This window comes from Pteropus alecto, unplaced genomic scaffold, assembly GCF_000325575.1.
Source record: "Pteropus alecto unplaced genomic scaffold, ASM32557v1 scaffold42, whole genome shotgun sequence".
Classification (NCBI taxonomy): domain Eukaryota; kingdom Metazoa; phylum Chordata; class Mammalia; order Chiroptera; family Pteropodidae; genus Pteropus; species Pteropus alecto.
In genome coordinates, this window is record NW_006434825.1 from 330,139 (window position 1) to 345,556 (window position 15,418).

Sequence of the window (15,418 nt, forward strand, 5' to 3'; positions counted from 1 at the left end):
TTAAGGATCTCGAGATAGGGAAATTATCCTGGATTATCTGTGTGTGCTCTAAATGGAATTATAAGTATCCTTTGGAGAGGGAGGCAAAGGAAGATTAAACTATAGAAGAGAGAGAGGGCCACATGATAGCAATGGAAGCAAAGAGAGATTCAAAGTTGCTATGTTACTTTTAAGATGGAGGAAGGAGCCATGAGAAAAGGAATGAAAAGTATGTGGCTCACTCATAAGCTGCAAAAGACAAGAAAACAAATTCTCCTCTACCACTTTCAGAAGGAACCGTATCTGCTAACACCTTGACTTCAACTAAGTGAAACTGATTTCAGATTTATAGGTTCTAGAACTGTAAGAGAATAAATGTCTGTGGTTTTAAGCCACCAAGCTTATGGTATTTGTTACAGCAGCCATAGGAGACTAAAATGCCATCGTAGGGTAAATAATAATCCAATCTCTGTCAATTAGAATATACCATCTTCCAGTTACAATGATGGGTTAAGAAATAATCTCATGACCCATGACTGTCCAGTCAGAGCCTTCCTTGGGACTTCTGCAGGAAATAACAGAAAAAAAGTCTTCCTTAAGGATCCAAGGTATTAAGAAGTCATTGGCTTTGATGGTCAATGAATCCCATCTAGTTGACAAAGGAAGATTACAAGCTAACAGTAGCAAGGGAAGCTGAGAGATGTGGGGACAGAGCTCTCATGATGTTTGAGGCCCTGAAGCTAATACCACTTTTTGAGCTTCCAGTTATAGAAGCCAATCATTCCTACCTTTGATTTACCTATATGAGGATGAATTTCTATGATTTGCAACCCAAAGATAAATGATTAACATAGTTTGTATCCACACTCCTAGATCTCTGAAAACAGCAAAAAACAAAAGTGGCAGAGGTAAGCTTTACCGTCTCAGGGGGGTCCTTTGTGTCCTTCTAAGAAAGCTCTAAAGGCCTGAGCCCTAAACAGAGAGACTTTGACCAAGACACTCAAAACAACATTTAGCTTTAATCAGCACTATTTAAACAGTACAGCGAGAGCAGGGCTAATAAGAATGAGATATTTCAAAAGTTTTTAAAAGGAAAAAGAAAAACCATTGACCCAAATGAGACGCTTTATAATTCTGAATAAATGCTAAAAATGCTTATAAAAAATGTTAAGATGCTTAACTGATGAATAAATACAAACATTCATTTTGTTACTTCAGAGTTCTTTATCATGTAATGGGGCAAAACATTTTAGCAAATGCACTCTGAGTGATAAATGCTAGTTTCCCTTTCTAAAACAAATCAATTCTTGAAACTATTAACCACCAAATAAATGTAACTCTTTTTTTTTCTATTTATTTCTCCCCCTTCCCTCCCCCCCCCTTTTTTTTTAGTAGAAGAAAATAGATTTATCCAAGAAATAGAGCAGCATAGTGGAAGGAACTTGGAATGTAGCGGAAATGGGAGTCAGAAGCCTTGGCTTCTAATCTCAACTCTGTAAATTACTAGTTTTGTGACTTTTGGCATGGGTCTACTACAAGGAATCCCTTACTCATTCTCAGAGAGTTTGTAGTGGTGAACATCTTTTAAGGCAATATCTCTCAGCCTTAACCGTGCATAGAAATTCCCCAGGGAAATTCCAAATTTTGCTATAATGTTGTAGATGCTTTTTAGGTTTGGAGTGGGACCTGAAATCTGCATTTCTGATAAGGTCTCAGGTGATATTATGTTGCTGCTTGACGCTTTTGAGTAGCAAGATTTTAGGGCAGCCTCCAGGCGCTCAGTGATTTCTATTCTCTGGAAACTGCCCCAGTTTATAGCAGTGAGTCATTAATAGCTGTTCTTGTACCCACTTGCCATAGATGACTTCAGAAGAGGTGATTTCTGAGCCAAATTAGGCCAAAAGACCTCACCTGCAAATCTGGTTTTGAATTAAAAAAAAAAGATAGCAAGAGATATGACATTTATTCACTTGCTCACTCAGCAATTAAAATTTTTTTTTTTTCCTCTGTGTCACATACTATAGTAGGCAGTGGATATACGCCCGTCAATAAAGCACGTCTCTGCCCTCATGGCACTTTCGCTCTAGCAATGTACAAGACGAGTTTAGATGGGCTAAGTGTTGTGATGAAATTGCAGAATTTCAAAGGTTGCAGGAGACCTGGTTTAAATACGAGAGTTGGGGGAAGCCAAGCTCTTGCTTCCCTTCTTGCAGGAACCTTGGAGGCCACATGTTGAAGACAACAGCATAACAAATGAAACAAGACTGGGTCCCTGTGCGATTATGTGGAGGAGAGCCACTCTCCCCTTCCCTCCAGACCGAATTGGACTATGATGAGAGTGAGAAATAAACTTTTATTGCACTAAACCACTGAGACTTCAGAGTTTATCTGTTATAGAAGCTAGCACTTCTTACTGTAAATACATCAATTGCTCAACTCTTTCTGAGATGCTAAAAGTTGCTTTTTTCACTTAAATTAGCTAGAGCTACTCTCTACTATGTGAAGCCCCAAAATCCTTATGAATAAAATTTCTGTGAGAATCCAGTAAGCAGGTGTGAAAGTACTTTGTAAAGTATAAAGTGTTATACACCTGTGAGTAATTATGACTATAAATTGAATTTTAGGCAATATACTCCCTCTCTGGATATATTAATACGACAAAGAAATTAAACAGGCATTAACATATCAACCCACACTGAGGTTAATTTCTTTCTCTGGTCATTTCTATCTTCAATTTCTTGTTCAGACCTTTACAAAATCACATTTACTAAATCCCATTAAATAGCAGTGGAAACTAAGGAAGTAATTATAAAATTTGCAATTTCCTTTAAAATAGAAGTGCTTAGATTTTAAAAGTCCTGGGTGGCACAAGAATATTAACATTTAAATTTGTCATACTTATTCTCATGAGCTATCAACATGCGGTAGATCTGGACATCCCTCAGAGGATCTGAAATTTCTAAGGGAAATCTGTCTTTTGTACTGCATCCTCAGAGGAGTGTTTTCTTCCTTGGCTACTGGTCCCAAGACAGGTGGCTGGTCTCCCAAACCCCTCACTAACTTTCCCCTTCCCCTCTTCTAATCTTTGTACATCCTGGGCAGCCAGCGCAAAACTGTTCCTTAAGACTACTTGGTACAACTATACCTCAGTCTCCTAAGATTTGTGGCTGGATCACAGTTCGGAACAAGGTAGACAGACAAGATCAGAAAGGCCAATGCTGAGGACTTAGCTTTCTTCACCTGGCCTTCAGTTTTCATATCCCAGTGCCTGAGGTTGTCTTTACGACTTTGTGTTCTTAGTTGAAACCTAGCAATAAATTATATATTTCATATGAGCCTCTTTGAGTCTAAATGTGGCAACAGCAGCAGATGAAGTCAAAATCTTTACTCTTTGAGATACCAAAATGAAATCCTCCCCAGCCAGGGGTCAATTCGTGTGTGTGTGCGTGTGTGCACGCGTGTGTGTGTGTGTGCATGCGTGTGTGTGTGCATGTGTGTGTGTGTGTACACAGAGCCTGCAACTCTCCAAAGAACCAGACTTCTAATGAGGAGACAAAAGATGGGCCTCTCGAGGACACCTTTGAACGAGGATGCCAATCTTCCTTTTTACATGGCTTTTAAATATTTGGTTCCTTTAGCAACAAAAGTTAGTCCTGGCCTCATTGCCTGCTCAATGACCAGAAAAAGTGGAACTGGAAAAAAAATAGTGAATATCAGGGACACAGGAAAACATATGGACACACATAAATGTGGAAACTTAGAGCTAAATATAGACTTTAAAAGATACAGGGAGACCTTAAAATATATGGGAGTCTCATGGAGCCTCATCCGTCATCCATCCATCCTCCCATCCAAGCAATACTGGCTGAGCTGAGCCCTCCTTTTTATGAGGCACTGTACTCAGCATTGGGGGTGCACAAAGACGGTAGTGGAAGTGAAAAGGCAGAAATTGGACTTGGAAAGAGCAGTAGGCGTGACTCTGTAAGGGCTCCCGTGAAGCTGGAAAACGGTGGGGTGAGCACATGGGAGGGATTCACGGAGCAAACCTGCTGTCCCCAGCACAGGTGAGGGTGGATTAGAAACCTGCACATCAGAGAGATGCCAAGACCTCCTGGCTTCCTAGAGAGGCCGGGAAGTGGCTTGGGGGGGGGGCGGGTCAGACGGCTCTGGAAGCGCCTAGTGGAGGTGGTACGGGGCACTGATGTCTGGGGCTCACTGTGTCCCACAGTTTGCTGTCGTGGCCGTCGTCTACCGCTGCTGTGCCTGGGCCGGGGTGGAGAGGGCCGCCCTGAGCGGACACCCGGTGGGAGCTGGCGGGAGGGCTGCGGCTCCAACCGGCGTCGAGGCCTGTGAGAGTGACCCCTTTCTGTACCAGCGCGGGGTGGCAGCCCAGGTGAGACAAGACCAGTGGCAGGTGGTAAGCAGCGCTGTAGTGGGTAACGCTGACCCAGCTGGCGAAAAACCCTCTGCTACGGAGCCAGGCCTTCTAGCTTGGTTTTCTAGAATGTTCCCAAGGCCTGCAACACTGGCTAGCCCCTGCTTCTCTTCTTATCCCCTGTCCCCCACCCCCGGTTGGTTTTTAAAGATAGCAGGCCGCAAGCTCAGAGATCTCAGCTTGCATTCACATCTTTTGTTTTCATCTCAGTGTTTTGAAAAGATTATGACAAATGATTCTGGTTTCTCATTTAAAGTGGCGATGTAAAGTTCCCATTTAAAATGGATGTATTTCCAGTAAAAAGGTAAGTAGACTTAAGTAAAACATAATAGGTAACCAGCAGTACCAGTTGTGACAGAAATTATGAAGATGGTAAGTGAACAACACTGCATTGTCCCAACCCAGCTAGGGAGTCCTATAGACGTTACTTCAAGTCCTGGGTTTAACTCAGCCGCTTATGACCTGCTTCATTTGTGAGCCAGTTTCTTTCATTTCCTTCCTTCCTTCCCCATTTGTGAGCCAGTTTCCTTCCTTCTTTCCTTTCTTTCTTCCAGCTTTATTGAGATGTGATTGGCATATAACATTGTGTAATTTTGATGTACAACATGATTTGATACATGTATATATTGTGGAATGATAACCACAATAAGCTTAGTTAGCTTCTCATCACCTCGCATAATTAGAATTCTTGTGTGTGGTGAGAACGTTAAAGATCTCTTTTAGCAACTTTCGAGCATATAACGTATTGTTAACTGTAGTCACCATGTTGAATATTAGATTCCTAGAACTTATTCTATCTTATAACTGGAAGTTCGTATTCTTTGACCAACCTCTCCCCATCCTCACATCATCACTACCCCTCCCCCCCAAGCCCTGGTAACCATCATCCTACTGTTTCTATGAGTTCAGCTTTTTATAGATTCCACATGTAAGTGATATACAGTATTTGGCTTTCTCTGTCTGACTTACTTCGCTTAGCATGATGCCATCAAGTCTATTCGTGTTGTCACAATGGCAGTATTCTTTTTATGGCTGAATAATGGTCTCTTGTTTATATATACCACATTTTGTTTATCTGTTGATGGACACTTAGGCTGTTTCCATGTCTTGGCTATTGTAAATAATGGTGCAGTGAACATGGGGTGCAGATATCTTTTTGAGATGGTGATTTCACTTCATTTTAGCGAGGACAAAATAGGATCAGAGAGATTCAGTGACTGACCCACAGTCACACAGGGAATTGGTGGGAGAGCCAAGCCTAGACCCTGATTTTCTGATTGCCAACCTAGAAAGCTTAACTTTGCATATCTACTGTGCCTACCTCATGGGAGGGGATGAGGCACCTCCTCCCTGCCCCTCTGGGAATTGGAGGGGCCCGTATGAAATTGCAAATGTGTTAGCTGTGAAAGCCCACCCAGTACTCAGGTCAGTAAATTTGGAATTAACAAATTAGTACCCATCTCAGAGGGTTGTTAGCACCAGGGGAAATAATTTCCTGGAAGGGGCTTAGTACAATGCCTGGCACACAGTAACTGTGTTTAATAAATGGCAGCTGATACTACTTGGATATGTTGAAGTGGCAGACATGCTGAGCGCGAGAGGGAAGTTCAGTGTAGTTCTTGCAGATACAGCCGAAAGGGGCATTTGAAAAGGTTGCAGAGTACATATTCCATTTGGATTTACTGGGTCTACAGTCTGCCAGATACTCTTTGTCACTGCAGATATTCCTGAGAAGTGGCCTATGCTTGCATTGAGTTTATGTGGTAGTTTAGGAAGCATATGGGAAATATCAATTATAAAATTATTTAATTACTTTTGCCATAAGCATCATGAAGAATTGCCAGGATCTTTTCTGCAATATTTGGGTAAAAGGAATTTGAGTGCGTAGCTGGACAAGAAGATTTGACACACTTAATTAGGGTGATGAGAGTTAGACAGCTGCCCTGCCACCTACAGTTACGTTCAAAGCAGTGTGCACAAATACCATTATCCATTACGAGTATCGACTTTCCACTTGGTGTTATGCCCTTCATTAAGTTTCTTCCCAAATGTGTTTGGCCGTTTTGGTTTTATACCTCACATCCCTTTTACCTGTATCAGGGTTATTCTCCTTATCATCTCTAACAATTACTCATCTTTATTGCTTTGACTGCTTTATATTAAACACAAATAATTTTCAGATCGTGCATGGAATTTGAACAGCTCCGTTTCTAAGCTTTCTACCTTCAATGTGTTTTCCTGCTCTCAGTACAGTAAATACATAGTTACCTTTTGCCTCTAGTCAGTACTTGGACAGGTCATTTGAAACATGCCATCATAGGGTTAAACTATACCTGGAGATATTTTTGTCTTTCTTAAAGTAAATACAGTAATTTTTATTTTTATGAAAGCAGTCTTCAGTTCTATTTCATACTCTAGTGGCACTTAGATTTGTATATTGCATTATAATACCAGAAGGTTAGTAACATCATCATCTTGAACTCTTGGGATGAAGGAACTGTGTGCATAATCTAAGGTTCTTATTACTGATCCTTAGCATTTAATTAGGTCTTTGTAAATGTAAAGCACTCCTAGTCATTTTTATGAGTTTCTTCTCATAACTTCCCTGTGAGATGTCAACTTTATTACCCTCACTTTATCTTTGTATTTTCAAGAGGTCAGGCAGGTTTAAAATTTCATTTTTTCCTGTTTGTAATTAAGATTCCTTTTTCTTGATCATGGATTTAACTTTAACCTGTATCCACTGAAATGACTGCTCAGGTCAAATGTGACCCTTCCCCCCACCACACACTCTCATTCAGAGGAAAGCAATTACTGAGCAAAGCCACGTTTTGAAAGAGCCTTACAGCAATTGCAATTATAAATGCCGGTCTGAGTGCCCACCCTAGAAGGAATCAGGTGAAAATGAATTAATAAAACAGAAGCCATAAAGTATATAAAAATCAAGCAGCTGATTGAAGAAAATCTATACTTTTTTAAAAAAAATCCTTCTGGCTTAATGTTTATGGAAATTTTTTGTAGTTTCCTGCAAAATGTGTTTACTGCAGCTTTTCTGTGCAATTGTAGGGAGCCAGGAAGAGAGGAGGTGGCTTCTGGGAGGTACCATTAATAGCTGGTAATCTACAATCTATGATGGTTTTACTGACCTGATAGAAGCTTTTCATTGCTGTTTATCCTGCTAAATCCTTGATTTTTCCTTATTGGTTGCCACCTTTCTCTTCTGACCTTCCTGATCAGGTCAGTTATATAAGTTCTCGCCTCAGATCATTCTGAAATTAGTTGGAAGGTAATGAGGAGTAGCATGAATAGGCTGATGGGTATTCTGAACCATTAATAGTTTGAAAAGCACTGTAGCCCATATCCTCATCACTCCTTACCTAGACCGTTACCTGTTTCCAGGCGCTTCCTCCTGCAGGGAAAGCTTAGTCTTTCCCAAGCACCAAGTGAGCGTGCCATTCTGTAAACCTAAAAAGGCTTTCTATTGTCTACAGAATAGAATTCAGACTCCCCCAAAGGGAACTCAAAGCTGTCTCCAACCTAACCCCAGGCTATCCTCTGCCCTAAATCACCAGCTACGTGCTTTGTCTTCAGTTTGCACACTGGCCACAGCAGACTTACCATATTAGTCACTCACACCAGGCTTCCCTGTTGCCATTTCATTCATTTATGATGCTCCCTCAGCCTGTAGTAACCCTCTGCCTCAACTGAGCCCACTCAATTCTTCCCATTGTTTCATTCAGCTCTAATGCTCACTCTTTGATGAAGTCTTCACTGATCTGGCCTTCAGGATCAATTTCTCCTCCCACCCCACCTCAGTGCTCCCCACAGCACCTTGTTTACGCTGACATTATTACAGTAATCTTGTTTTCTCCTTTTGCCTTGAACTTTAGATATTTGCAAAAGCCTCTCACCTTCATTGTAAGCTCCAGGATGCAGGAGATCTGTCTCATTAGGCTTTATGTCGTTTTTATTCCAGAACTTTTTAGGAGATAAGTTAAATCAAAATGGCAGTGTTAATTGGCATATATAACAATGACTCTTAGACACTGCAGGGCCCTGCATAATCCGTGCCCATCAGAATCTTACAAAATCAGATGTCATTCACAGTGTTCAAAGTCATCCATAAATTCAGCACATATTTGTTGAACACCTACTGTGTTCTAGATTCTGGTAAGGATATACCAGTAAAAAAGGCCGAAGGACTCAGTTGTCATGGCACTCATGTTCCGTTGGAAGGAGATCAACAGTAATTTTAGATAGTAAAATGTGCCATGAAGAAAACAAAGCAGCATTTACAGTAAGGGAGGGCTGTTTTAGGTAGGGTGATCAGAGAAGTCTCGATTGGGTAAGTGACACTTGAACAGACCTAAACATTGACAAAGATGCAACCAGGCAATGATCTGGTCCAGAAGTATTTCACACTGAGGTGAAACAAGTGTGCGTAGACTTCAAGGCACAAATGATCTTGGCATCTTTAAAGAAAGGGAAAAAAGTCCAGGTGATTGAGGGTAGAGTACTACTGGTGGAAGAGTGTGAGATGAAGTCCGAGAGAGATATTACCACCAGGTCCTGGAGGTGAAGGTAAGAAGTCTGGATTGAAACCTCAGTGAGTCTACAGCTATGCTACCCTGAACAAGCCCAATCCCATCTGATCTTGGAAGCTAAGCAGGGTCGGGCCTGGTTAGCACTTGGATGGGAGACCACCTAGGAAGACCAGGTGCTGTAGGCATAAAAAAAAAAAAAAAATAAGGGATTGATTATAAGCTGACAAGGTCCTTGCAATCTGTGCAGTCAACCAAGGGCTGCCTCGCCTAAAAAAAACAAGAAAGAAAGAAACTTCAGTGACTGACATCTATGGATAGTATTTAGCTAGAAATAGCACCTGTAACAAAGTCATGTGATTATGTTAAATACTAGAATTGACTACACTTAGTTTTATGACTACTTCAAATCCAAATGGGAGTGGTCTGTACTCAGAAAAGAATAGAATTATAAGGACACCGTTAGGTGGATTAAAGGGATGCTGGTCCATTCATTCTTTACGCATTGTAAGCACAGCTATGGAATTGCTGAGTCAAACCTTTGGAATCCATCAGCCATCCATCACATCATTTGTTCAATTTTCCTAATATTTATCACTCTTTTTCTGTATACCTTCAAGCCACTGACGGTCACTTGCCGAATCTTGTCTTCAGTTGTCACATAAACTGATTTCTGCATGAATGATCTGATTAGTTTTCCTGGCAATCTGGTCTGCTTTAGTACACTTATCCAGAAGAACTTGTCAAACTTTTTGTAACCCTGTGTGTTTGAGAGAACTAATTATTGTATGTGGGAGTGTAATAGAATAATCGAATCCCTAAACTCTAGAGCTTGAAGAAAATGGAATTCAAGAAATTAAATCCGTGGAGCGCCCATCCATGCCAGGCATTTTGCGGAGCCTTTTTTATATACTATCCCATTCAGTCTTCATAAGCCTGTGAGCTTATTATCAGCTCTACGTTTTAGATACAGCAGCAGGCTCAGAGGGATTAACTTGTCCAAGTAGAGACTGCTTGCAGTCTCCCTGCCTAACCACACCTCTGAGTATCTCCACTAATTTGAGCGAGTGAGCATGTATGTTCCCAGTGCATTTGAGGACCTGCATTCCCCCTGTTCTATTTCTTTTTAAGTGGAAAGAGTTAAGCGGCCCAGTTTTTTGCTTATGTTGTCGTGTTCTTGAGAGAATGGATTCTCGGAGCCTTGAGAAAATATTATAAATATTTTTATAAGCTATAATTTGTAACAATAATTATTTTGGCACAGAAGAGGAGGGAGAGAGAAGTGAGACCCCCATAGGCATTGAGCACATGCAGTACTTACAAGATATCCTGGGGCTGGGAAATGTGGTTTGCTATATTAAGGAAATTTTTGACCCCTATTTTTTTTTTTTTTAAGTATCGGGTTAATAAAACATCAGTATTAAACAAACCATGCTGCAGTATGCTATTTTAAGCAAAAGATGTTGGAAATTTGCTTTAGAGTTCTGTTCTTGATTTTTTTTGGTGCATGAGAGAAAAGGCCTCTCCCTACCAAATTTGAATGAATTCTTTTCAAAAAGGCTCTAATTTTTTTCCCAGATATTAAATGTAAGAATAATGCCTTACATTTGTAGAGCACTTTGTGGTTTTCAAAGCACTCCCCGGTAATTATGTAATTTAACCTTTACATTGACCTTGTCAGGCAGGCAAGGCAGATATTTCTGCCCTCATATTACATAAGAAGAAATTTGAAGCCCAAAAGTGAAAAGGAGGAGTGGTTGGCTAACCTCACACAGCCACGACTAGAACCTAGGTCTTAGCTTTTCTTTCTACTAGAGCATACTGCCTTTTTCTTTTTGTTAACCCCGGATTGGAGACAATCACATTTGCATTTGGATCAGTAACAGTGTTGCATAATTCTTTTATTATAGATCCAGTTATCTTTTGACTCCACATACAGACTCCCAAAAATCTCCGAAGGAAGGTGTCCTCATTACAGGAGGAGGTGGCTATTTTGGTTTCTGGTCAGTGCAGTTATTAAATATGTCCCTGGACTTATTTTACTGGTAGTTGCTGGAAAAAGTATAGCTTTCAACTCTGACATTAATATAGTGTAGACTTTTACTTGTTTGTATAGTGTTAAGCCAGGAAAGGACTATTTTGCCCACTGTTCAGATACTGAAATTGAGAACTGCAGATATATTCTACCTTAAGAAAAATTCTTTATAAAGCCATTAACTTGGAGAGGAGAGATACTCACATGACCAGAAACAATTTAAAATAATAGTGATTCTTTCACAGTTATGTTATCATCCATAAATATTCCAAAGAATGTATGGTGGATCCTAGAACAGAGGGAAAAAATGTGACTTGTAGATGCTACCATCTTTAAAGATAAAGCCTCTTTCATTGTAATTTAAGTAGATGTGAGGATTCTCATTTTTGAATATTTGCATAGGTAAGACTTACCCCCAATGAACACGTAAAGTGAGAGACACAGGATAAGCCAAGGAGACTTAGTAAATTATCTATACACTTCTCCTAGGCATAGCTTAATAGTGATTTGATCTAACTTTTACTCTTTTTCATTTCAGCCTAGGCTGTGCTCTGAACCAGAAAGGGGTCCATGTGATTCTGTTTGACATCAGCAGCCCTGCTCAAACCATTCCAGAAGGAATTAAGTTTATGTATGGAGACATTCACCACCTCCCTGATATAGAGAAAGCCTTCCAGGATGTGGATGTCACTTGTGTGTTCCATATTGCCTCTTATGGTATAGCAGGGCAGGAGCAACTGAATCGAAACCTGATCGAAGAAGTCATTGTGGGGGGCACAGACAACATCCTCCAGACTCGCAAGAGGAGAGGGGTGCCAAGATTGGTTTACACTAGCACTTTCAATGTCATCTTTGGAGGTCAAGTTTTCAGAAATGGAGATGAGTCTCTGCCTTACTTATCTCTTCACCTCCATCATGATAACTACTCTCAGACCAAATCTATTGCAGAGAAGAAGGTGCTGGAAGCCAGTGGTACAGTGCTGGAAAGAAGTGATGATATCTTGAACTTGTGTTTTGAGGCCAGCTGGCATTTATGGGCTTAGAGAACAAAGGCACCTACCCAGGATAGTGAGCTACATTGAGAGAGGCCTGTTCAAGTTCGTGTACAAGGATCCCAGGAGCCTGGTTGAATTTGTCCATGTGGATAACCAGGTGCAGGGTCACATTCTGGCCTCAGAGGCCCTGAAAGCTGACAAGGGCCACATTGCCTCTGGGGCAGCCCTACTTCATCTCAGATGGCATATCCGGGAGCAACTTTGAGTACTTCTGGCCTTTGAGGGCTACCCGTTCCCATTCACTCATCTGCCCTTGACCTTCCTCTACTGCTTCGCTTTCCTAATAGAGATGGCCCACATCAGTTTGGGTTGACTCTACAACTTCCAGCCCTTCCTCACCTGCACTGAAGTTTACAAAACTGACATTACACATTACTTTAGCCTAGAAAAGGCCAAGAAGGAGCTAGGTTATGAGGCTTGGCCATTTGACCTCCAGGAAGTAGTGGAATGATTTAAAGCCCATGGTCACTTCTAAGAGTTGTGACTCTGAGTGTCTTGTTTGGGATGGGCTGTTAGTCTTTCTCTTGGTTATAGCAGTTCTCACATGGCTGTCTTCTGTGATTCTATCACTATGGAGGAAGAGAGAAAAGTAAGGAGCCGATCACACTTGCTGAGATAATTTTCATGAAACGCGAGTTTTAAACTATAGATAGTTACAGATAGCTGGTGCCAAATTTTGGCTCCTCAAATTGCTACTTAAGAATAGATTCTTGGATTACTTCTTCATTTCTTACCTCCTTGCACTAATCCTGATGGGAGAAAAAAGAAGCAAAGATAAATTCGAAATTTTGTTTCTTGTGTTCTCCTTTAGATGAGTGCAGTAGAAGTCATTTTGGAGCTATAGACTTAAATTTACTTAAATTGGAAGTGTCTTAACCTGAATTCCTCAGAAGCCAGAAACATACTTACTTCCATTCCACAGACCCTGCATCTACTTAGAATGGACTAAAACACACACTGATATGGGAATGGCAAAACACTAATAGGCATGAAAATGTGTGAAAAACACTGAATTGAGCCAGGTCCCTACAGACTAACCCTCTGAAGAGATGGTGACTGTTGTAGGGGAGGCATTAGCTGTTCACTGCGTAAGTTTAGGAATTAGTTTTTGCCCTTTGTGATATAGGGCATTACACCTGTGTGACCACATGCTAATGTTTGATGTTTAAACAAATAGACTTTATCTGACCTCATAAGATTTTTTTGAGGATCAAATTAAACATGGCACATAAAGTGCTATTCAACACAGTTAAGCCATTATTTTTATTAACATTGTTACTACACGTTCCTTATGAGGATTTTCTTCCTCGGGGGTGTTCTTTATAGAGGGGGCTGTTGCTGCTAACCTTTCTGGAATGCCGTTGTGGTGTGCCCTCCAAGTCTGTAACAAATGTATTCGAGTATACTCAGTATAAAGTTTTGGTCTCTGAGGATAGATTGAAGTTTAGGAAACAGCTACAAAACTGATGATTAAGGAAGATGATTAAGCTGATGATGCCATGTCCAATTAAAAATGAAGGATTTGTAAACTAATGGACGGGTTTTCTTAGTGGGAAGAATTTTGGTTCTCTAAAGGCAATTTCCAATGAGGAGTGTTTTGAACAATAGCGGTGTTGAGTAGCCACCCTCGGGGCCTGCCTTGGAAGACGTTCAAGTTGTCCTGCTGGACCGGAACCAAAGTGGAAAGAAGATAGACAGCCTTCACCCCTCCATGATTCCAGCTACCAAAAGGACAGTATTAGAACATTATAAAACATTATAGCTTGCTGTGGAAAGTAATGTTACAGTTGTTCTGAGAGTATGTAGAAGGAGGATGCTAGATGAACAGTCCCGAGTGAATGTTGCTTGGATGTTTTGGAAAAAGAGCTCACCTTGATACCAGAAGACATGCAACCATGAATGTTTTATGTGGCCTTCACCAAGTAACTGAAGCCTCTTATGCCTTAGTTCCCTCATTTAGGAAATGGGAACGACTGTATTTCCCCCTCTATAAACCCACCTACCCACCTCACACGGTTTGTTGTGGTAGGGTGAAAATACTTTTAATATATAAATTGCAGCATAAACGTGGTGGTAGTGATTGTTTTGGGTAAAATATTTTTGGAGTCTTATAAGATGCTTTTGCTTTTTAGTCTGGAGGTAACATGAATGAGCATCTATAGCATATCTAACATTGCAGGTGCTATGGGGCAGGTTTCTCTGCCCTTTACAGACTTACAGTCTAGTAAGGACATGGTGTGTCCATATGAGAAGGTCACTGATAGACCAGATAAGTACAATGAAACATCCATTGCCATTGAGAGGTATCACAGACTTTCAAAATATGTTTTTAATGAAGTTCTTTAAAAGAATGATAGATACTTCCCCGTTTTCTCAAATCAAGTATGCTGAGCATAGTAGAGTTTTGCTTATTTTTGGTTTTCTTTTCCACAGTCAAGATATTTCAGTGAAATTCAGGATCAATATCTGGGCTTTATTGTCATCCAGGTACAAGACGTTTGGCCATTCTACAACGTTTGACACAATTGTCCACTCTCTCCTTGAAACATAGTCCATTTACTCACACTCTTCTGGCCTTTCTCTTTGTATTACCTATTGTTAAATAACAAATTACCCCAAGACCTTATCTTAAAGCAACAAACATTGCCTCCTAGTTTCTATGGGTCAGGTATCTGAGTGCAGTTTAACTGGGTAGCTTTTGCTTAGGATCTCTCTTGACGGTCACCTCTTGGTGTTGGCTGGCACTGCAGTCACCTGAGAGCTTGAATGAAGCTGGAGAGTTTACTTTCAAGATGGGTCAGCCACACAGTTGTTGGCAGGAACCCTCAGGTCCACACCATGTGGGCATCTCTATAAGACTGCTTGAATGTCCTGACGTGGCAACTGGTTTTCCCCAGGGCAGGTGATCCAAGAGAGCAAGGTGGAAGCTGCGGTGTCTTTCATGACTTAGACTCAAGTACACACTCTCACTCCACAATATACTGGTTACACAGGTCAATCCTACTCAGTGTGGGAGGGAATTACCCAAAGATGTGGATGCCAGAATGTGAGGAACGTTAGGGGCCATCTTGGAGTGTGGGCTCCTGGCTCCACTCTCTGAAATCATCTTTCCTTTTCCATGAAAGGTGGCCCATTTATAGCTATATAGCCTGCTTCTACCAGGTAGAATTTGGGGGGGCCCAAAAGCCTCTTTACATATTGTGCTGTATCTCTTTCAGTTCAAGCTGATACTGTTATGTAAATATAATTATTTCGAGTACTTTATGTATCCCCTGTTAGTCTTATCGCACTTCATCAGGCAAAACTCACACCCACGAATTTGTTTGAGGTAAGTCCTTCTCTACCTTGGACTTCTGCTCAGATTGCTGAGGGA

The 15,418-nt window shown here is 40.9% G+C and overlaps 1 protein-coding gene and 1 pseudogene across 1 annotated transcript; both read left to right on the top strand.

Annotated features, from left to right (window-relative positions):
- Positions 1 to 4,180: 4,180 nt before the first annotated feature.
- On the top strand, positions 4,181 to 12,638 carry SDR42E1 (short chain dehydrogenase/reductase family 42E, member 1). The gene is given in 8 exon segments (XM_015587657.1): positions 4,181 to 4,372; positions 10,637 to 10,695; positions 10,866 to 10,958; positions 11,529 to 11,993; positions 11,995 to 12,202; positions 12,204 to 12,264; positions 12,267 to 12,513; positions 12,515 to 12,638. Coding segments are annotated over 8 exon segments (1,449 nt in total).
- LOC112478252 lies at positions 9,025 to 9,143 on the top strand (annotated as a pseudogene).
- Positions 12,639 to 15,418: the final 2,780 nt, after the last annotated feature.